Genomic DNA, 22,873 nt, shown 5'->3' on the forward strand with positions numbered 1-22,873 from the left:
ACAATTACTTACTTTGCTCCAGGTAACACTACAGCCTTGAAAACAAAGTCTTCTTGAAATTGTGGATCTTTGAAATTGATACTAAGAGAAAAACAACAGTTGAGATAGTTATGCCGGATATACATTTGGCCTGATAAGTAAGATCAAACTATCCTAATGAAATAGCAGTTTGCTGCATTATTTACAGAAGTGATGCAGCGTACTAATCTGAATTATTTTTTCTAATAGCCAAGTTATTGGTGTGCTGTTTATCCATCATCCCCAAACTTCCAGCAAAAAGTGCAGGCAAGGGCATATGGGATATACTGGCTCAAACAGGTCCCAATATACTTCAGGGATGCCTTCCCCCCTGCACTAGATGTCAGCCCAGGAATGGATGTGGAGTTGTTAGTCCCACATGCAATAGGGAAAAGGCACCTTGCAAGCCCTTAAACATGGTAGGCCCAAACCAAAGCTCTAGCTAAGAAGATCATTCGTTTTAGAGCTCATCTTCGGGGATCCTATGTACCAATAGAGTGAAAACAATCCTATGGTGCAGCAGCACATCCACAAGCACCTGAGGAAAAGAAGGGGATTGAAGATCCCACACACGGTATTTCACATTCTAGCAGAAGTTAACAGTGCACAGTCAACCTGTGGAACTCCTTGCCAGAGGATGCTGTGAAGGCTAAGACCATAACAGGGTTCAAAAAAGAACTAGATAAATTCATGGAGGATAGGTCTATCAATGGCTATTAGCCAGGATGGGCAGGAATGGTGTCCCTAGCCTCTGTTTGCCAGAACCTGGGAATGAGAGACAGGGGATGGATCACTTGATGATTACCTGCTCTGTTCATTCCCTCTGGGGCACCTGGCACTGGCCCCTGTTGGCAGACAGGATACTGGGCTAGATGGACCTTTGGTCTGACCCAGTAGGGACATTCTTATGTAATGCTTGCTTGGTGGGCAGACTGAGAGGTAAAGAGACTTAGACTGTAAGCTCCTTGGGTCAGGGACAGTCTGTTCTGTGCTAGTACAGCACCTAACATAATGGGGTGTTAGTCCCTGACTAGGGCTCCTAGGTGCTATGTGAATACAAATAATAAACAAGGAAAGGAAGCAAGAAAAAAAGAGAGAGTAAATAAAGGAAAGTCTTTTTATTAATCAGTATTTAATATTCTTGTATCTGCATATTTTCCCTCTGGAAAGGGAGTGGGAAGGAGCACTGAAAGAAAGGGCCAACAGTGCACTCAAGGAAGCATCTTCTAGCCAGCTAGCGAAAGGGTTGGTGGGACTCTCTTCCATGGAATAGTACCGTTTCCCCTTGCATTTGATGAAGGAAGCCCCAATTCCCAACTGAGCTGCCTGTCGTTCCAATACATGGATATGTAAGTTGGCTTCAGTGGCATTCTGTAGACTCAGTACTGTAAGCTGTTCAAGGTGACAGGAGCACACTGTTCTGCTACCCTGGGTCAGTGGAACAGCCCGTGGAATTGGGGAGGGTGGGGTGGAAAGGTATACCCCTTCCCCCCCAAGTGTGCTGGGCACAGCTCTGGCACACCTGAGGATATGGCACTCTGGCGTGGCCTTAACCAAGAAAGATCTGGTGCCAACTGATGCAAGTCATTCTGAATCACTCTGTAGAGCTGTTGCATGAGAAGTGACCAGAGCCTAGATTCCCATCTCTTCTGGCCCTTGGTGACATACGGAGTACCTGCTGAGAAGCTTAGCCTCACCCAGGCATCAGAGGCCTGGTCTACACTAGGCGTTTATGTCGAATTTAGCACCGTTAAATCGAATTAACCCTGCACCCGTCCACACCACGAGGCTATTTAGTTCGACATAGAGCTCTCTTTAAATCGATTTCTGTAATCCTCCCCAACGAGAGGAGTAGCGCTAAATTCGAAATGGCCATATCGAATTAGGCTAGGTGCGGATGGAAATCGACGCTAATAGCTCCAGTAGCTATCCCACAGTGCACCACTCTGTTGACGCTCTGGACAGCAGTCCGAGCTCGGATGCTCTGACCAGCCACACCCCGGGAAAATTTGAATTCCTTTTCCTGTCTGGGCAGTTTGAATCGCAGTTTCTGTTTGGACACCGTGGCGAGCTCAGCAGCAGTGGCAACGATGCAGAGCTCTCCAGCAGAGATGGCCGTGCAATCTAATAGAAAGAGGGCCCCAGCATGGACTGATCGGGAAGTCTTGGATCTCATCGCTGTGTGGGGAGATGAGTCCGTGCTTTCCGAGTTGCGCTCCAAAAGACGGAATGCAAAGATCTATGAGAAGATCTCTAAAGCCATGGCAGAGAGAGGATACAGCCGGGATGCAACGCAGTGCCGCGTGAAAATCAAGGAGCTGAGACAAGGCTACCAGAAGACCAAAGAGGCAAACGGACGCTCCGGATCCCAGCCCCACACATCCCGTTTCTACGAGGCACTGCATTCCATCCTAGGTGCGGCCGCCACCACTACCCCACCAGTGACCGTGGACTCTGAGGATGGGATATTGTCCGCGGCCGGTTCCTCAGCGGACGGGGAAGAGGAGGAAGGAGATGAGGAGGACGAGGCAGTCGACAGCGCTTACAACGCTGATTTGCCCGACAGCCAGGAGCTCTTCATCACCCTCACAGAGATCCCCTACCAACCCTCCCCAGCCGTTATCCCAGACACAGATTCAGGGGAAGGATCAAGCAGTAAGTGTTTTAAATATTTAAACATTTATTTATAACATAACTGGCATATTTAAAATATTAACAATAGCTAAAGTGCTTTCAAACATGTAAACATTTATTTATAACAGAACAGGAAGATTTAAAATATTAACAATGGGTAAAGTGCTTCAAAACATGTAAAGAGTAAAGTCCAACAAAACGGGAATATGTGCAAAGGGTATCATGATTAGTCTGTCTTTGGGCGCTTCAATATATAGTCCGAACTATTTTCAAAAAATTTCACAATGTCCGCTTCATGATTATACTGCCCAAAACGCTCCACTCTTTTGTCCCTCCAAGGGCACCTAAGCCAAAAACTGGTCAATGTGTCCGGGGATAGAGGCGACATCCTCCGGGGAGAACTCCTCATAGGCCTCCTGCAGGTGTTTTTCAAGCCTCATGAGCAGGTTCCTGGGCAGGGAGAGCTTATTAGGCCCCCCGTGGTATGAGACGTTTCCCTGCCACAACGCCAGCAGGTACTCGGGGATCATGGCCTTGCAGAGCATTGCAGCAAATGGCCCCGGTTTCTGCAGGCTGTCCCGAAGCATCCGCTCCTTCTGGCTCTCCGAGACCTTCAGGAGGGTGATGTCTGGCATGACTCCCTGCTGTGAATTAGGTAGGGGAAAGTTAGTATTAGGACTGCTTGCCCGTCCCTTTACAGAACTGCAACCGCCGGTTTACAGCCACGCGGTTTACAGCCGCGAGGGGCTGGGACAGGGGCAGAGTTCATGCTTGCAGGATTGCTGCCAGCAGAGACTCGCATTGCTTTCTATGTGAAAGGAGGCCAGTGCCACTCTTAAAGTTTTAAGCAGCCCCAAGTCTATGGCTTACCATGTTTGCCAGCTAGACAAAGTCCGGTGTCCTGCCCCGCTCCTCAGCTCGCCACAGCAAGACCGCAGGCACTGTACGCGAGGGCCGAAAATTCGACCTTGTCCTCAGTGCGCGTGTGATAGGTGCTCTGCATGGTCTTGTTCACAGAGAAAGACTATGTTTTCTGTTCACAGATACATTGATCTGTCTCAGGAATTCACTCCCTTTTTCCAATTCCCACAGCCACATCTGCCCAGAGGCTAGCGCACATTAGGAGGAGGAAGAAGAGGACACGGGAAGACATGTTTGCTGAACTAATGGGATGCTCCCAAGCACAGGCAGCCCAGCAGACACAGTGGAGGGAGAACTTGTCCCAAATGCACCGGGCAAACATGGAACGGGAGGAGAGGTGGCGACAGGAGGACTGGCAGGCTACTCAAACGCTGCTTGGACTAATGAGGGAGCAAACGGACACGCTCCGCCGCCTTGTGGATGTTCTGCAGGACCGGAGGCAGGAGGAGAGAGCCCCGCTGCAGTCTCTCTCTAACTGCCCTGCCCCGCCACCAAGTCCCATACCCCCCTCACCCAAAGTCCAAACACGGAGGGGCGGCAGGGTCCGTGAAAAATTTCACTCCACCCCTGCGGACTGCTCTACCACTAGAAGGCTCTCATTCCCCAAAATTTGAAAAGTCCTTTCCTACCCGCCTCACACAAGACCCCGTCCAAGTTTCACCCCCCCGTTCCATGTGCGGTTGTTAATAAAAAATACGTTTCTGTTCATTACTGTTTCCATCCTCTTCTTTTGGAGGGGAGTCTGTCTGAAGGGGGGGGAAGGGGCTTGGTAATTGGACAGGACAGTCACCTTTAGCAGGGGGCAGGTCCAGCAGCAGGGCACATATACAGTGCAGTGACTAGTTACCCTGGTCAGTCTGGGAGGTGGTTTTCATGTCCTGGGGGGGGAGGGGGGGTTGCTCTGTGACTTTGTGGCGGGGGAGGGCAGTTACAGATCTTATGCCACAGTCTGCGTCCCAGGTTTAAAACATTCCCGCGAAAACAGTAATAAAGACAACGGTGTCCATTAACAAAACAGAACAGATTTTATTTTTTGGGAAGGGAGTGAAGGGGGTATGTAACTGGAGAGGATAGTCGACGGCAACCGGGTAAAGAAACGGGGGCAAGTTCAGCTTCTGTGTCCACAAACTTAAAAGTCACTGGGTACCCTGCTCAGTCTTGAAACTGGCTTTCAAAGCCTCCCGGATGCACAGCGCGTCCCGCTGGGCTCTTCTAATCGCCCGGCTGTCTGGCTGGGCGTAATCAGCAGCCAGGCTATTTGCCTCAACCTCCCACCCCGCCATAAAGGTCTCCCCCTTGCTCTCACAGAGATTGTGGAGCACACAGCAAGCTGCAATAACGATGGGGATATTGGTTTCGCTGAGATCACAGCGAGTCAGTAAGCTTCTCCATCTCCCTTTGAGACGGCCAAAAGCACACTCCACGACCATTCTGCACTTGCTCAGCCGGTAGTTGAAGAGTTCTTGTGCAGTGTCCAGGGCGCCAGTATAGGGCTTCATGAGCCAGGGCATTAGCGGGTAGGCTGGGTCCCCGAGGATCACTGTAGGCATCTCCACATCCCCAACAGTTATCTTGTGGTCCGGGAAGTAAATGCCTTCCTGCAGCCGTCTAAACAGACCAGAGTTCCTGAACACGCGAGCGTCATGAACCTTGCCCGGCCATCCGACGTTGATGTTTGTAAAACGTCCCCGATGGTCCACCAGTGCTTGCAGCACCATTGAAAAGTAGCCCTTTCTGTTGATGTACTGGCTGGCCTGGTGGCCCGGTCCCAGGATAGGGATGTGAGTCCCATCTATAGCCCCACTGCAGTTTGGGAATCCCATCGCTGCGAAGCCATCTATGATGGCCTACGCGTTTCCCAGGGTCACTACCTTTGACAGCAGTACCTTGACGATTGCCTTGGCTACTTGCAGGACAACAACCCCCACGGTAGATTTGCCCACGCCAAAGTGGTTCGCGACTGACCGGTAGCTGTCCGGCGTTGCAAGCTTCCAGAGGGCTATGGCCACTCGCTTCTGGACAGTCAGGGCTGCTCGCATGCGGGTGTCCTTGCGCTTCAGGGCAGGGGACAGCAAGTCACAAAGTTCCAGGAAAGTCCCCTTCCGCATGCGAAAGTTTCGCAGCCACTGGGATTCATCCCAGACCTGAAGCACTATGCGGTCCCACCAGTCCGTGCTTGTTTCCCGGGCCCAGAATCGCCGTTCAACAAAATCCACATGCCCCATTGCCACCGTGATGTCCTGGGCGCTGGGGCTCGTGGTTTCTGACAGCTCTGTGCTACTCTCCGACTTCAGGCCCTCACGGCGGTGCCGTAGCCTCCTCGCCTGATTTCTCTGCATCTGCCTCTGGGAAAGGTGTATGATAAGCTGCGAGGCGTTGAGAACGGCCACAACTGCAGCGATGGTCGCAGCGGGATCCATGATCGCAGTGCTGTGGCGTCCGCGCTGTCACTGATCAAAAAGTGCGCGAACTGATTTCTCGCCAGCGCTTTCAGGGAGGGAGGGAGGGCGGTAGTGACTGACGGATGACGACAGTTACCCAAAAGCACCCTCGCCACATTTTTTTACCCAGAAGGCATTGGCGGATCGACCCAGAATTCCAATGGGCAGCGGGGACTGCGGGAACTGTGGGATAGCTGCCCACAGTGCACCGCTTCCAATGTCGACGCTTGCCCCGTTAGTGTGGACTCACAAAGTCGAATTACTGTCCTTAGTGTACACACACACGTTCGACTTTCTAATATCGATTGCACATATTCGATTTAACTAAAATCGAACTACTCTCGTAGTGTAGACATACCCAGAGGCAATGTATGTGTGGGTCCAGCATAGACATTGTTGAATCACATGGAGAGCATCATTTGAAACCTGTTATCTCACTGGCTACCCTATGACAATGCAGAGTACCCACCGCACTGAGAGGAATAATGAAAAAGAAGAACTAAGAGGGAAACCTTGCAACAGCAATAAATCTATTTTAACGATAATAAATGTTTGTTTTCAACAAGGAAAACATGTCAGAAGGAAATACAGCTGGAGGCTAGAAGGATTCTGACTACATGATCTGGTGGCTGGAAAGAACTGCAGGATGGTGCCATGGGTCTTGATACAAACCAGGGTCAAAGCCATGATGAATATGGTATCTCATAGGAGCACCGCAACAAGGAAGGAAAGGCTTTACAGCAGAAAAAATGTGATTACTACAATCTGGCAGGGGGGGCTCAGAGGCAGGTGTAGTACCTGAAACTACTTTAAACTTGTTACTAGAAAGTGACCGAACTCCCATTTGAGCATGTTGTCCTTTTAATAATATCGTGAACAGGCGCATCCTGGATATTTCAGTCTTGAACTGCCTGCAAGCAGATAGTCCTATCTAACTGAGCCATGCTATACCCCATTTGAGGGACTGATTTTCACTATCTCAAATATTTTATACATCTCCAGAAGTGAAAGGTTACAGGTGCAGCATTAGACACCCACTATTGTAATGCACCAACTTAAAGCAAATCACAATGACCTACAGCATTCCGGTTCTAAATCAATTTACTGTCAAGTGCATGAGTAATTCAATCTTTTGTGACTAAAGATTTACCCTTGGAAGATTTGTATGGTTCTGGGAGGACAATAGTATACTTCATGATGAATAAAGATCATCATGGTTAAGGCAAAGTCAACATTTATTCCTACATATGCTGCAACAAAAAGTAGGCCAAATCAAAAGAAATGTGGCTACAGGTGAAGATTTCACAATGAGTGGGATACTTGTTTTTTCTGTCACTTGGTCTTCTCTGAGAAGACATCTGTCAATCTGTGCCAACATCACTGGTCGGGCCCTGCACACATAGATGCAGCCCTATGCATTCAAAGTAGGCCCATAAACACTACCAGGTGCCACCAGCCTCAAAGAGAAAGCTGGAATGACAGAATACAGGAGGACTGCCATGCATTAGCCGATGGATTCTCTGTGAGGACTCCAATTTACAGATAAAAAGTGGTCCCATTCTCATAGGAGAATCCATCTGTCAGTCTATGGTTCTACTACAGGGACAGAGAAAGCCATAGCACAAAAGGCATAGAAGACTAAGAAGAGGAGACAGACTCCCTTTAATCATCAAATGAAGGCGTTAAGTCAGAACAGAAGAAAAGATACAGGAAAGAGAATGAGCTTCCAGCAATGATGTATTTACTATTTTTATTTTTAATAAAATAAGGGAAACGGCCTTTAGGATCCAGTGACCAAAGGAGTTTTCAGAAGATGCCTGTACTGTGGTATAACAGCCCTTTAACGGCCTGTCAGGGGAGCATGTGGGTCTGGCAGTGCCTTATTCCAGCATTTTCTGCCAAGAATACAGTTATAGGACTGGGAATTTGAGGGTTCGGGGAGAGGAAGTGCTCTAGGGAGGGCAGTAATTCAAGACTACTGCCTCTATTTAGGACCTGAGACCAGTGTACCCAGTGTAGGGTGGGTGGTAAATCCCCATAGCACTTTGGAACTGCTAGGATATGATTGCTGGGAAGGGTGCAGAATATCATGTAGTCAAGGGGCCAGGATGGCTGGGGGCCTTTCCCCAAGACAGGGAAATTAATTTTGTCTTCTGGGCTTTGGTCTCTTGGAGGGTCTTCTTATAAAAAAGCAATAAAACTTTGCCACCAGACCCCATGGGGAGAGTAAAGACGTGGACAAAGAAACCCAAGTGGAGAAAGTCTGTTATACCATAACTCCATAGGTGTAAGCCCTTTGGTTTGCTTAAGCCCTCAACAATGTCGAAAGTGAATGAATGGAAGGAAATGAATCCCAGACAGAGGAAAACATTTTAGACCACATCAGACTGACACTGGGTTTGACTCACTGAGAAATGTTAACTTCAGGTGACCTTGCATAGCACATGGTGCTACAAAAAGGGTCAAGCAGTAGGTGGCTTTCTAAAAAGCTACCCTATTAAGGTAAAACTTAAGAGCCCTAGAGTCACAGAGGAAGGAAAATTCCCTGGTTAAGGTAAAAAGGAGAACAAACCCTTAGAACTACTCTTCAGTTTAACCCTAAGGACAACCTTATTGGGAAAAGTTGTAGGAAGGGTTTCTTACAGATCAGGGACAGACCAAAGAACCGAGACGCCAACCTATCACACTGCAGTTTAACTTTAAAAAGGGATACTGTCAATTTGACTTTATTGATCTTTACCCTTACAAAAATCAATTCAGTTTGATAGAGCACCATAGAAGCAGTACGTCATGAGTATTTCCTGCAATATTTTTAAAATGCAAACGAAGATTTTAACATGACACGTTGGATGTATTTTTACTTGTTTATACTGTCTGAAGGACAACTCAGGTTCAGCAACCTACCATGACAAAGTTCATGCTTCATGTCAGAACACAAGGTAAAGTTAACAACATTTTGTATCTTTGGTTAACTTTAATGTTTTCTTCACATGCATAAGAGATTAGATTCTGAAGCAATCTATGACAAGGGGCTGATTCTGTAGCAAATTCAACAGCTACAGAACCCCAGATTACACTGGGCCTGGATTGATACATTTCAATAAGCAGAAAAACAAAACACCCCACAACCACCAGTACATTCACACAACATTAACTCACCTGATGGCAGAATTCTGTGTCAGATCACGCAACAATGGAACAGGAGACTCTACTGTCCTAATGAAAGGAAAAAAATTACCAACTTCACTTTCCCTAATTTGAGACTGTTGTTATAATTCACACGTGTCTGAACAAAGCAGTCTATAACCCACACAAACTGAAGTTCTGAAGAATTGTATCACTTTACAATGTAAACAATGGCTAGCTGTTCTTACGTCTTTTTAACAGCAACAGAGGGTCCTGTGGCACCTTTAAGACTAACAGAAGTATTGGAGCATAAGCTTCGTGGGTGAATGCCCACTTCATCAGACGCATTCACCCACGAAAGCTTATGCTCCAATACTACTGTTAGTCTTAAAGGTGCCACAGGACCCTCTGTTGCTTTTTACAGATTCCGACTAACACGGCTACCCCTCTGATACTTTTTAACAGCAGTTTCCAAAAGATGCAAGTTTCCTTTCTAATTAAAGTAGACTACATTGGATGCACAGTTCTATCACACCTCTCCCCGATAAGCTAGCTAAACTGTGCCCCTTTAATCCAAGCAGTCAACAACTTGACACGCAGAAGGAAACGGCCTTTGTTATTAATCAGAAGTACGCGCCTTCTCTGAAGATGACAGCAATAAAAGCCCCACTCCCTGCTTCATACTCCTGCCTGTGATCAATTTCAGAATACTATATAGCTTACTGGATCAACCTTTAGGTCATCAACAAGTGCTAAGCACCCCCTGGTTGGGCACGGTGATCACCATCTACTTGTTAGTTCCTTTTGACCAAAAACCGCAGCTTCAGTAAACCAATGCATAGGCAAGTGTGTATTACCACCCTCAGAAAATAATGAATTCCAGGAGAATACTTCTAAGTATAAAATGGCAATAGAGCCCTTCTCCTGGGCTGCATCTATGCAAGGAAATTTTAGCAAAAACTTGCCACTGATTTACAGCTGCACCAATGATAGACTTATGAGAGGACTCGTGTAGCCAGTGCTTCCATAACTCGGTGCCTTGAGTGCACTACAGGTCCCACAACTGCTTAGCATTCAATCTTCCAGAGCCTCACCTGCACTACCACTCCCTCCGGTGCAGCTTTAAATCTGCAGGAAATTTTGATAAAATTCCTCAATGTTTACATGACCCGGGAGTGGGAATCTATATTAGCCACTCTTGCCTAAGTTACATTAGTTGATCAACACAAATCAGGGTGATTGGGAAGAAGTTATTCTTAGAGCAGCTTCCCTCGTGTTTAATCAAAGTTTATCAGAGCTTTCAGTACCTTATTTACATGGGTTTCACAAACTAACTTAATACATTATTTAAAAAGCTAAGTGTTAATGAATGTTTTAAAAATTACACATCAAAAGGGTATGCTCCTAATTTACTGCTAGGCCCTAGACAAAAAACTAAGCATGCTTTTCTCTGGGTTATTCTCTAGTGAATTCAACAATAGTATGAAGACAAATGATATAAAATTTCGATGGGCATGATCCAATAAAGCACACAGTGCTGCAGCCTCAACATCAGACTGGAACAAGATTCCCCTAATCTACTGAAAGATGATCAGAGACCCAAACACCACAAGATTATTGAAGACAGTAGGCCCACTTATGATCTCTCCCACCCCGCCCCAGCTCTTCACCTGTGAAAGTTTATCATATAGTACGTGGTGCACAGTATTCTCTTCATATCAAATACATAAGACCAGTCTCTCACAGAAGGCAAATAATGAAACTAGGATGACCTCTGTTGATTTCATAAGTAATGAAGACACTTTCTCGAGCATGTTAAAGCCCACTACCTTCCAGAGCTCTTAAACCAAACCCTTCCAAAGCAAAGCAATGCAATGGGACTGGAAAACCATAAACACTAGTTGAAATTTTATATGGATAATAGCAAGCAAACTGCTTTGAACTCTAATGGAAATAGTACTTAATTCCAAAGACAAGTATTTAGAGACGTCAGACTTTTCTGGGTTTTTGTTGGGGAGTGGGGGAGTTTTGTTTTAGTTTAGACACAGCTAAAGGAAGTATCTTTCAGCAGCAAACAACTCAGACTGAAAGCTATACTCACTGATCTGGAAGAACTGCATTTTCATTCAGAGTAAGTTTTCCCTGGATTCCATGGCACAGTTCAGCGGGTATATCCATTGGCTATAGAAAAAAATAATTTTTCAGCTGAAGCAGACAACCACACCACTCCCTCCCACAAATGCAATAACCATAGAACAAATGTAATATACCTCTGTGCTACTGGATTTGTACAGTTCTAAAACAAAGTCACAAAGCAAGTGATGTTTCCCAACAAACATAATATCGCCACCAAGACTATTTCTTCTGTCTAGAATAGGAGAAAGGGAAAATAGCATGATAATTCAGCATGAAGGAGATTTAAAGCAGCAATATATGCCAAGACAGCACCATTTTGTTGACAGGTGTCTGCAGTAGCTCACTAATTCTCTACTGAAAGTTTCATTTCTGTTATGGAGAGACTATAATGCACACTCCATTGATATAAGTCCAAATTCTTCTCTATGGCTTGCACTTTTGAGGGGGATATGGGTCTCAAATCAAGGAAATATTTCTTATCTGCTAATTATTTGCAATGGTGTGACCACACTTGTACAAACAAATCAATGTGGCCCTATCCTATGTCCATCAGGAAGGAGATATCCAATCAGAATTAGGAGCTCATGCTTAGCTCTGACTATCTGCTTTGTGGAGGCAGTCTCCTTGGTTAATGACTTGCAAAGCTGCAAAATATAGATTAGTCTGCGCTTATCCTGTAGAGACCTGTGTGTTAGTATGCCCTAACTTTCCACCCAATAGGCCGAAATGCAGAGCAATATGAAAGCAGGGAGAGGTCCTAGGGAAGCGATCTTTCCCCCGACTAGCCCATAAAAGTAATTTCTTCACCATGACTAGGATCTGAACGCAGGCTTCTAGGTTCTTCTCCCCTGGCATCCAGAAGCAGAGGAACTGCTGAAAGGTCTGAGAATGGAATTGTGCCTATGTAGGCTCAAACACGTGTTAGGCTTCCCTGGGCCTCTGATGACTGACCCAAATTTCAGGATTTTTTTCCAAGGATGGCAACACTTTTCCCCTCTGTGGTATTGTTTGCACCCAAGTGCTTTTACCTCTGTTCAAGAAGAGTGCCAGAGGGAAGAGGCTTGGAGTGAGATGTGCTGCCAAATCCACCTTCAGGTGCAGAACCAAGAGGGCATGAAAAGTTTACTTATGATTGTAATTCTTTTGAAAATGTAAGCATGGCAGCTGCTGTGTTCAGGACAGAGCAGTCTTTTACTACTATCTGGATGATAGTGAGATGCATGGAAAGGACTCTGAATTAGTTTTCTTTGTGGATCCTTTGCTTAATAGGAGAGATTTTGAGTCAATGCCATGAGACACTGGATAGGTCCATGCGTCTAGTGAGACCACCTATAAATTCTAAAAAGGGGATAAGACTGGGAAAGGGAAGAGATAGAGCCTTCCCATTCTTTGGCCGATTCATCCCCTGGAGGAGAAGGGGGAGATAAACACAGGTTACAACAGCCACCTATGGTAGAGGAGTCCCAGCATAGGATGGAAGAGGGACAGAAGAGAAAGCAAGCTAAGAGGAGGCTGTATGGAGGAGATTTTTAGACTGGGGAAGATAAAGCTCCCACCTACCCTCTTTGGAGCATCGGGAGAGAAACTGCATAAGCTTGGCTGAGTCAGAATAAGGCTCTTGGATTTAGTCTCTCTAAGAGATTAGGGAGGGAAAAGGTAATCTTGACATACTCCTCCAAACTACTTTCCTCCTCCTCCTGTACTCGGGCATGGTGGCCAACAGAGATGTCCCGCCCTATGGGGGTAGGCTTCCTGAACTGCTGTGAGAGCACCTGCACCAGCCCCATTCCCAGTCATATTGAAGCCACCAGGGAAGCTTATAGCAATGTGGACCTGATTAACTCTGTTCATAAATGGGTCCACAACAGGAAGCTGAAGGGTGGCACTGACACCAGGGCAGAGTCTATAGTTCCTGACTGGCTTTTTTCCTCCTCCCAGCTTCTTATCCTGGCTTTCCACCCTGGAAACAGAAACAGGCTGAAAACGCCACCTTGAGCTGGCACCTCACCTGGAAGAATCTGCCTACATGGAGCTTAGAAGCTGGTCATGAAAATTCCTGTATCCTGATTGGACACAAACTGGACAGAGGACAGGTGTATCCCCATTCGGTTTTACCAGTCTCACCACAGAAAATAATTGAGTGCATTCTTTTGATTAAAATGTGTTCATCTAGCAATTACTCATTCAGGTAGGGCGTACCAGCTGAATCATTTCATACAATAACCTGAAAATTAGATTTCGTGTTAAAATTCTGCTATGGATCTACTTAATTTTAATAAGTGCAAGTGAAGGCTGATAATTCTGTTTTTACAACAAAGTTCACTCCATTTACAGCCACTGAATTATTTGTGGAGCAAAGGTTGCAGTTTGACATAAGGAAATCAATAGCAGCCATCTATTATACCCTGTTCATTTGAGTTTTAATACTGCATGAAAGATAAGTACACTAATAATGAAAGCCTTAACGATCACAGTCATCATAATGAAATATCATAATTCTTACTTTCATCGGGAGAGAGGTCAGGGTAAACCTCTTCCAGAGCAGCTCTCAGACGGCGCTCATCAACGAATGGCAACAGAGCAACACCTAATTAAAACAAGCTCTTAGTATTGATGCCCAACTTTCACAATCCTTGAGCTTAGCCGCCAAGTTACCCTGTTTATCTAACAACGAAAGATGAAATTGAATTTTTCCACTGAGAGGGAGAAAAAAACCTAAGCAGTAGTCAAAAGGATTCAGTCAACACTGACATTTTTTTTAATTCGTTTGTTCCAGAATTTTCCAAATACTTTAGGAAAAGCATTTAAAAAAAAAACCCACCACCACACAAGGAGCTATGACAAATATGGCAATTTTCTACAGTATCTTACTACATTAGGTTTGTATCATTGTGTGCCAAGGACTGCATATAATTCCATGGGGGAGCCCGTCCAGGAATTAAGAACAGTAGGAGGTTTGGGGTGATTAGGCAAATTCACTCAGGTTGTAACACCTCCAGACAGGTACCACCCTCCCAGGGAGACTTGCCGATACAAGTTTAAAATGGATTCTCCAAAGGACAAAGACAACAAAGATAAATAGCTTGAGTTTAAAATGACTCCGGGACGGCCTTCTGATCCAGCAAATGGACAGGAGCGTCTATCCAAAGGGAAGGCCCCAAGCCTCAGGGAAGGGCTGGAAGGACTGACACTGCTCAGAGCACTTGTGGAAACGGGGGTGGGAGGAGTGATCTCTGATGAGCTTATTAACATGCGTGCAGGTTCTTTTATTGTTTTAATGTTTTCTCTGTAATGCTTTCACCGTCAGAGTAAGTGTGCTTACTTAGGAAAAGCTGTGTGGTAACTTAAAACCCTGGCTAATCACACTGTTTAAAACCTCTGAGGAGAAGGCAAAGCAGGACTGCTCTGGCAGTCTGACTTTCTATAGAAATCCCTGTAGGAAGGGGACTGGCAGCCTGGGAAAACCCCAGTGAGAAGGCAGAGATACAGGTCTCTGCCTGAGAGAGGTGATGGCTCAGGAGCCTAAAAGCGGTGCCCTTGGTGGGAGGGGGAATACAGCATCCCTGAATTGTGAGAGCAGCAATCCTAGGGACGATTTTTATATTGCATCTATTTTTACATGTTAACATTGTATGGTTATATACAAGAATAGCTTGATTTTCAGATTTCATGCTGTGTTTGCAATGCTGACATTTAATTTTATTTTAATAAAGTAGTATACAGAAGTCAGAAAATATATATGGAATCCCAATTTTAGTCACTTCTGATTATAACCATACTCCACGAAAGACAGAAATGAAATGCTATATACTTAATACAGGAATCTTAACTTTTTAAAGTAATTATTTCATTTAAAAACTTTAATCTTTAGTATTTACTTTGCTAAACTGAATTAATTTTTTTAAAACTGGACAATTTCAGAAATAAGACTTAAAACTCTGATTTATAGTAACACATGGCATTGCACTGTTCCAGGTACCCATTACCACATAAGCATCCTTTACATAGTTCAGCTCAAGGTTAACACATCATGCCCCTCCAAAACAAGCAACTCCACTTCCGTGAATGGATCAGAACCAGGGGGAGGGTGCATGTGTGCAAAGAGTAACAACTAGGAGGACAAACTGCAAGAGACTAATTGTTAAGGGGATTTCTACACCTACAGTTAGTAGAATGGCTGAACAAAGATCCACTGTTTTGCACTCCACTGTGAAAAGCAGCTAGAATGAGCCAAGCAGGGCCAGACAGACAGGCAGAATTACAGGGTCTCAATGCATGGATGAGATGATGGTGTAGGGAGGAGGGGTTTAGATTTAGTAGGAACTGGGGAAACTTTTGGGAAAGGGGGAGTCTATACAGGAAGGATGGGCTCCACCTAAACCAAAATGGAACCAGATTGCTGGTGCTTAAAATTAAAAAGGTTATAGAGCAGTTTTTAAACTAAGGGCTGTGGGAAAGCCGACAGCTGCAGAGGAGCACATGATTTGGACATCCCTTAGGGGAGGATCTATAAATGGAGATTCCCTGTGTCCTAATAAAGAGGAGAGGATGGATGATGATAAAATACACCTCTCTAACAACACTTTCAGTGTTTCATTTGGAAGGTTCTTTTTCATCTCCCATCAATTTTTGGTAACTATCCCACAGGCTATCTTATTCACTTGCATGACTTTGACTATCAACTTTGTACAAAGTACTCTCAAACCTACCTCTTCACTCTCCATTCAAACCCACGTCCCCTGCCTGTCTTTTTGACATCTCCTCATGGTTGTCCAAGTCTTTACCCAAAACGGTGCTCCCTGTGTCCTGCCCCATCCCTTGATGATCTGTCACCATGGACAACATGATCATCTTCCCAGTCTCTCAGACCTGTAATCTGGGCATCATCTTTAAATAAGTTCAGTCTAGCTCTAGATCCACCATATTCAAGCAGCATCTAGAACACTGCTACTACCTGACCAAGACACCCTGAATTTCCATCACAAACACCATTCCAATCTCTGTTGCAAACCTGAGCAGCTCTCTCCATTACACAGCAACCAGGTCTCACCTCCTCCAGGCCCTACCATGCCCACATAAACTTGGAGGGGGCTACAGATGGGAAGGTGGTGAGTCAGAAAAAGTGCATGAACCCACTGGAGGAGAAAAGGGAGAGGACAGCGGAGATCTAGGTTCAGATCTGGAGGGTAACACACTCCAGAGCATGGGGAAAGGTCTCTGCACAACTGTTTGCACCACGGGGACTTGTATTTTTTCCTCACTATTGTCTAATGTAAGCAATATGCACAGGAATCATTACTAGCCATTTCTTCTAGAGCAAAATCATAGCAGCATCCAGAATTAGTAGACCAACTAAACCAACCGAGTTATTCTATACGAATTAGATTAACTAGGAAAAAAAAAAGGATGTTTTGTTATTTCTATTTTTGGACACTTGGGAGGACACTACAATGACGGAGGGCACGTAATTGCCTAGCGGTATCATGGGAGGGCAATGTTGTATTTAACTGGCAAAACTCCTCATTTAAATATTGACAGAATAATACAACTGATACTTTAAAGACAAAAGAGAGTACATTAAGTACTATACATTATTTCTTCATTCTTAGTTTGCATGTACCTGAAATGTTTCTTTATTGCCTACAGCATTGTTCACAAGGAACTAATGAACTACTGATTGAACAGAATACGATCCATTAATTAAATGCAAAGGAGACAAAAGACATAATTATATAGTAAGGCTGATAAAGAATAGAAAAATGATTAATCTATTTCTGGCCAAAATTAACTGGTCCAGAATGACTGCTAAAATTACTATTAATCATTGCTAATCCTCGATCAGTTACTGAATCATAATTGGCTCTTCACATGAATTTATTTATTTTTTTAAAACTGCTGTAAAATGCTCTTTCCTTCCTTAAATAATGCATTCAAATATGACAGTAAACCTCATTAATCATTATCTAATTAAAATCCTTTCCTATTTTGTTCACATTTTTCAGACATCCCCCAATACGAAGATTAAGGTTTCAAGTTCAAATAGAAAAAGATCTTAAATTTCACCTTGCCAAGCAAATTTCTTCCCATTCAAATCAATAGCAAAATCTTCAGGGTAGAAGTCAATTATACTTGATTCCTGCATTTGAGAAAAATCAGAAGACCATTAAAAACAATTAGGAAGTGGATTCACAAGTCTGCATAGAGCTGGATGAACCTTCTCTGTTCTTTCTCCTGCTTAAGACAAAACTGTTTAATATGGCTAATGAAAAAGGAATACACTGTATTATAAAATACCATCCAAGCTAGAAGGCTGCAGGGGAACCCCACAAACCCAACAGAGAGTCAAGGATTGACTAAACAAGACAAGCAGGGTAGGATTTTGTGGGAGTTCAGGAGAATGGAGCTAGGCCTCCACTCCTGAAATAATTTGCAGGGTTCTTGGAAGCAGAGGAGATTTTGGTTTGCCTCTATGGAAATAGGGTCAGGAAAAGTCATTTAATATATTCAAACATTTGAAACAAAAAGATTCACGTTTCACAAAGCTGTATGACCAGACAAGTTAAACTGTTACTTTCCCCCGTCAGTATTATTCCTTTAAGACAAACCAGTAACAGAAAGAGAAGATTCTTACTGGATCAGTCATGAGCTTCCGCCATGTTGGTGGTAGAAAGTTACCACTAGCAGCGGGAAATACTCCCATGAGTTGTTCAAGTGGTCTGAACTGCCAAAACAAAAAAGGGAAAAATGTGAATGACTGCCAATAACCTATTAAAAGACAATAATAAATGAATGTCTCTTACCGGTTTTGTACCCTTCTCAAAGTCTGAGGGCAGGTCTGCAATACCTTCAAAGTCAGAGGCAAATGGCGCATAATGGAAAGGATAGTACCACTTCCAGGAAGCACAACCCTAGTTTTGCAAGACAAGAGACTAATAAATGATACAGCTCAGAGGAGATAAATAGTCACATATACTATTAGTGGCTATCGAACGATGACTAAACTTAACCCAGTGTGAGCACCAGTGTTATAGTCATGTGTCATGGATAAGGTTAAGATTCTGTCAAGGGTATTTTTAGTAAAAGTCAGGGACAGGTTGCAGCAATAAACAAAAATTCACGGAAGCCCGTGACCCGTCCCTGACTTTTACTAAAAATGCCGGGGTGGGGAAAACAGACAAAACAGAGCACTGCCAGAGGCTTGTAGCTGCTCCTGCCCTCCGCTGCTGCTCCGGCAGTCCGGGGACTGCTGTTCCGGTGGCACCAGGGCTTATCGCCAGCAGCTGCACCAGCCCTGCTGCTGTTCCTGTGGCAGGGGCTGACCGCTGCTGCTCCAGCCCCAAGTTTGCTGATCCAACCCCAGCCGCTGCTCCTACCCCAGAAGTCACAGAGGTCCTGGAAAGTCACTGAATCCATGACAGACTCGTATCCTTAGTCACAGAACTAGGAAAGTTACCTCCCAGGTTCACTGAGGAAAGAGTTGCTAGGTCTAAATATCTTTTGGAATTGCGCTACTCCACCAGAGTTCAGGTCAAGGCTGAACAGATGTGTCCCAAGAATTCAGTAGAAGGCTATGTGGTTAAATTCAATGGGTAGTAAAGGAAACCGTAGGGACTTCCTGAAGAACTTTGGAGACAAAGTCTTATGTCAACACATCCCTTTGTGCCTGTTACCAGAGATAGAACTGCTTCATCCACAAACACATCCAGAAAAGGTTCTCTGAACAGTATTCCAACAGCCACTCTTGCCAAAGTAGCGACCTTACTCATGAAAGTATGACTTTTCCTACATTACAGGCATACTCCCCCTCGCCTCACAATACACACAAGCACATACGTAGTTCTAGTCCTAGTTCTTAATCCTTGGTTGTGTATACTTTGTCTGCAGTTTGTGTGTTAAAACGAAGGCTATGTCTACACTACCCACCTGAATCGGCGGATAGAAATCGATCTCTCGGGGATCGAATTATCGCGTCTCGTCGGGATGCGACAATCGATCCCCGAATCGACGCTTGTACTCCACCAGCACAGGTAGGAGTAAGCGCCGTCGACGGGGGAGCCGCGGAGGTCGATTTGCCACCATCCTCACAGCGGGGTAAGTCGGCTCGGATACGTCGAATTCAGCTACGCTATTTGCGTAGCTGAATTTGCGTATCTTAAATCGACCCCCCCAGTAGTGAGGACTTAGCCGAACAGAGGTCACTTTACGGGAAGTAGTTACTATTGAGTGTAGTTTCTGCATGTTCCCCTGGAGCGATGTGCTTCTGGAACAACAGAGTTTCAGAACCTTCTAAAAAGCCATGCCACAAGCATTCCTTGCAGCACTGAATGTTTGGTAGCTGCGGTTATAGGAGGGGCATGCAGCCCCAACTGCCACAGTATCTAAGAGTGGAAATCTCAGGAAAAGGATAAGGCAGGAGAGAAGTATGAATGCGTGTAGGCAACTATCTTGAAGAACTACAGTTACAAGTAACCTCTTCTTGTATATGTAAGGTGGCTTCTACATATCCAATACCTTCCCCAAGATGGTAGGCTGAGGTGTTCTAGATAAACAGTGATTGCTAAACTGCCCTCTTACGGTATCCGTTTGAGAGGTCATGTCAAAAAAAGAGTGTTTGTAAAGGTGTGAACAGAACTCAGCGTTGCATCCTGCAAATATCAAGTATGGAAACATTACTTAGGCAGACAGATGCTGCCTTGGTATTAGTTAAATGAGCCGTAAGAGAGACAGGTATTCAGACATTATAGAAGTAGTAGCAGATTTCAATACATAACGTCTTTCTAAGTGGATAAAATTAAGTGGAAACGGTATTCCCTCAACACTGACCCCCTGTATATCTGGGGATCTGAGTGACTTCAAAGTCGTGGTCCCATTTAAACAAAAAGTTTAAAATTCCATATAACCTTTCAGTGTGAAGTCATGTCTCCCCAGGATGCATGATATACTCTGGGAAGGAGCTAAAAGCATAATTGACAGCGTTGGAGAGGAAATTAGTATGTGGTCATTGGACAACTTTGTCAATCAAAGTTCACAACTCACTCTCCTCACAAGTGTAAATGTGATGAAGAATGCTCTCTTAAGGCAAAAGATGGAACAAAGATCCAACACTCAAGGACTCAAAAGGTGTCTCCATCAACCTGAACAACACTAACCTGAGTTCCCATGTTGGGAAAGGATCTTTGACTGATGGAACAGAAGAGAGGTTATTTTCATGGCAACAAAGTTTGGCTTATTTTGAGAAAGAAAAGTTAAATTCTCTTAATATTGGGGTTTTGGGCCCAGAGTAGCCTGGAATGCCACACACCATGCCAAGTGTGTGAAGGCACAAACCATCTTTGCTGCAACTTCAAAACAGTGTTGCTTTTGTGTGCAACAGAAGTATTACATGTACCTCAAATTACATTTTTCCTTATCTTAAAGGCACTGGAACAAAGGGAGAGATTACAAGTGAATTCACTCAGTTGAGAAACACAGTAATCCTATAGAAGAGTATAACAAGAGAAACTCAAACATCTAGGAATATGGTACAACATACAAAGGAAACGTGGCTCTAAAAAGTCTGTGTAGAGCTTCCCTTCCTCCCCCCAAATCTTGGGTTATTTTTCTTAGTAGTGACACTTGAAGCAAAAGTCTACTATTTTAACTTCCAACTATGCCTAAGTACATGTTGGTGAGCGTGTTATTGGTATTTTGGGAACAAAACTGTACAGAGATTATAATTCTCAAATTCAATCACTCATAGGACTTTAGTAATACAAGTTTTAGAAATGGAGGTGGAGTCTGTAAAGACAGTGAATGTTATATGCTGGTCTACTAAATTGGGGTTTTTTTGTTTAAGGAAATGGGGTTAATTACATATTCTTCTGTCTTTCCCCATTATCTGTCCACAGCCAAAATACTGAGGTAAGTAATTATGGAAAGCAACTCTTGCACTTCTGATAGCCAGCTTTGAAAAAAAAAAAACCATCTTATTTGGAACCCCTCCTCACCTCTACAGATTTACGTCCCTAATCTTGCAACCTCCACATGAGCATAAGTGACGTTAATGGGACTCTACATGCAAGTAAGCTTAAAGCACCAGAGCCCAAGTATGTATTTGTCACATAGGTAAGTAGGATCAAAAGCAGCTCACAGGCCCTCAATGTTCATATTGTTTAATGTCAGATATTTATGCTTTATATTAAGCATGGAGCCATGAAATTGACCAAAAAGACAACCAACAGCCAATATAAGTAATGCAGTGTCTACATTGACACAGTTGCCTAACTACACTGACATAAGCCACCTCCCTGAGAGGCGTAGGGAGTTTTGTCAGTGTCGTAGGGCACTTACATGGGCGGGAGCAAGGCTGTATTGTGTGCACTGACATAATTAGGTCGACAAACTGCTTTACATGGACCTAACTGTGCAGTGTAGAGCAAGGCTCTATATCCTGTTTGGTTAAAGTAGTGGAATTTGTATGGGGACTCTTACCAGTTTAAAACTGGTTAGTTTGGTTTAAACTTGCACCAGCAAGTTGGTAGGCACCAGCCTAACTGATATAAAAAGTGTCCACACCCAGACAAGCTGCAGCAGTCTAAACTGGTGTAAAAAACACACCTTTAATTGTGTCTGTACAATAGTGTGTAGACCAGGCCAATGGCACTTTGAACAATAGTCCTGGGGGAATTCTGCACCGAGACAAGTAAAATTGCAATTTTTTTTAATGTTACTTGTCAAAACACAACATAATCACACCAGTTTCAATTATTTTGGTAATTTATTTCAAATACCTGTCAGCAAGTACATCTAACAATACAGATAACAAAATTTCCCCCCAGGAGTAGAGAGTTAAAGAAACCCCTATGACAATCCAGCTCCTGTTTTTCTGTTATGCTTTTGTTGGGTGCCTCAGTCTGGGTGTGTCACACGTGCCAGCGGGGCACATCTTGGGGGAGAAAACTGCTCCTCCAGTCTCAGACACCCACACCCTTACACCCAGCTGCAGCCCCCCCCCCGCCCCAGCCCAGACACCCACACCCCCTCTACCAGCCCCAATAATCATGTCTTGTTATAAGGAGGAGAAAGAAGAGGACTCGGGATGACATGTTCAGCGAGATCCTGCAAGCCAGTGCTGCATTGGACCATGAACAGAGGGTCAGGAGGACTAAAATGGCAGACCACATGGAGAAGGAAAGAGCGGACAGGAGAAAGGTGCAGGAAAAGAAGAGGGAGAGGCACCAGGACACAATGGGGCTTCTTCAGCCGCCAACACAGACGCTGCAGATTCTTATGGACCTACAGCTTCAACAGTCATGGGCTTTCTTCCCTTTGTAGTCCATGGAGCATTCCAATGTAGCACCCCACAAATTCCACACCAGCCCAAACATTCCATGTGGCATCAGGGGGCCACATCACTCCACACCAGGGGACATTAAAGTCAGCCACAGCTTCACATACTGACCTGAGTGTGCCACAGTTGACATGTGTAGCTAAAATGGAAATGAATGTTCCTTCCCCTTCTTTAAAGTCATAATAAGTTGATGAAACAGAACTTAATGTATTTGCTTTTGACTTGCACAGAATTTTTTAAAGAGTTTTCATTACTCAATAACACTAGT

At 44.5% G+C, this 22,873-nt stretch overlaps 1 protein-coding gene across 1 annotated transcript in view; it reads right to left on the reverse strand.

Annotated features, from left to right (window-relative positions):
* The window catches only part of XRN2 (5'-3' exoribonuclease 2), a 91,897-nt gene that overhangs the window by 25,324 nt on the left and 43,700 nt on the right, over window positions 1–22,873 (reverse strand). Inside the window, exons 18-25 of the mRNA XM_024219970.3 lie at window positions 18,077–18,184; window positions 17,908–17,997; window positions 17,340–17,412; window positions 13,780–13,863; window positions 11,411–11,508; window positions 11,242–11,321; window positions 9,174–9,230; window positions 13–81 (exon numbers count right to left, since the gene is read on the reverse strand). Of these exons, the coding sequence (XP_024075738.2) occupies window positions 13–81; window positions 9,174–9,230; window positions 11,242–11,321; window positions 11,411–11,508; window positions 13,780–13,863; window positions 17,340–17,412; window positions 17,908–17,997; window positions 18,077–18,184 (659 nt within the window). The remainder of the gene's footprint in view (window positions 1–12; window positions 82–9,173; window positions 9,231–11,241; window positions 11,322–11,410; window positions 11,509–13,779; window positions 13,864–17,339; window positions 17,413–17,907; window positions 17,998–18,076; window positions 18,185–22,873) is intronic.

Source organism: Terrapene carolina, unplaced genomic scaffold (assembly GCF_002925995.2).
Source record: "Terrapene carolina triunguis isolate 2854851 unplaced genomic scaffold, T_m_triunguis-2.0 Scaffold132, whole genome shotgun sequence".
Taxonomy (NCBI): domain Eukaryota; kingdom Metazoa; phylum Chordata; order Testudines; family Emydidae; genus Terrapene; species Terrapene triunguis.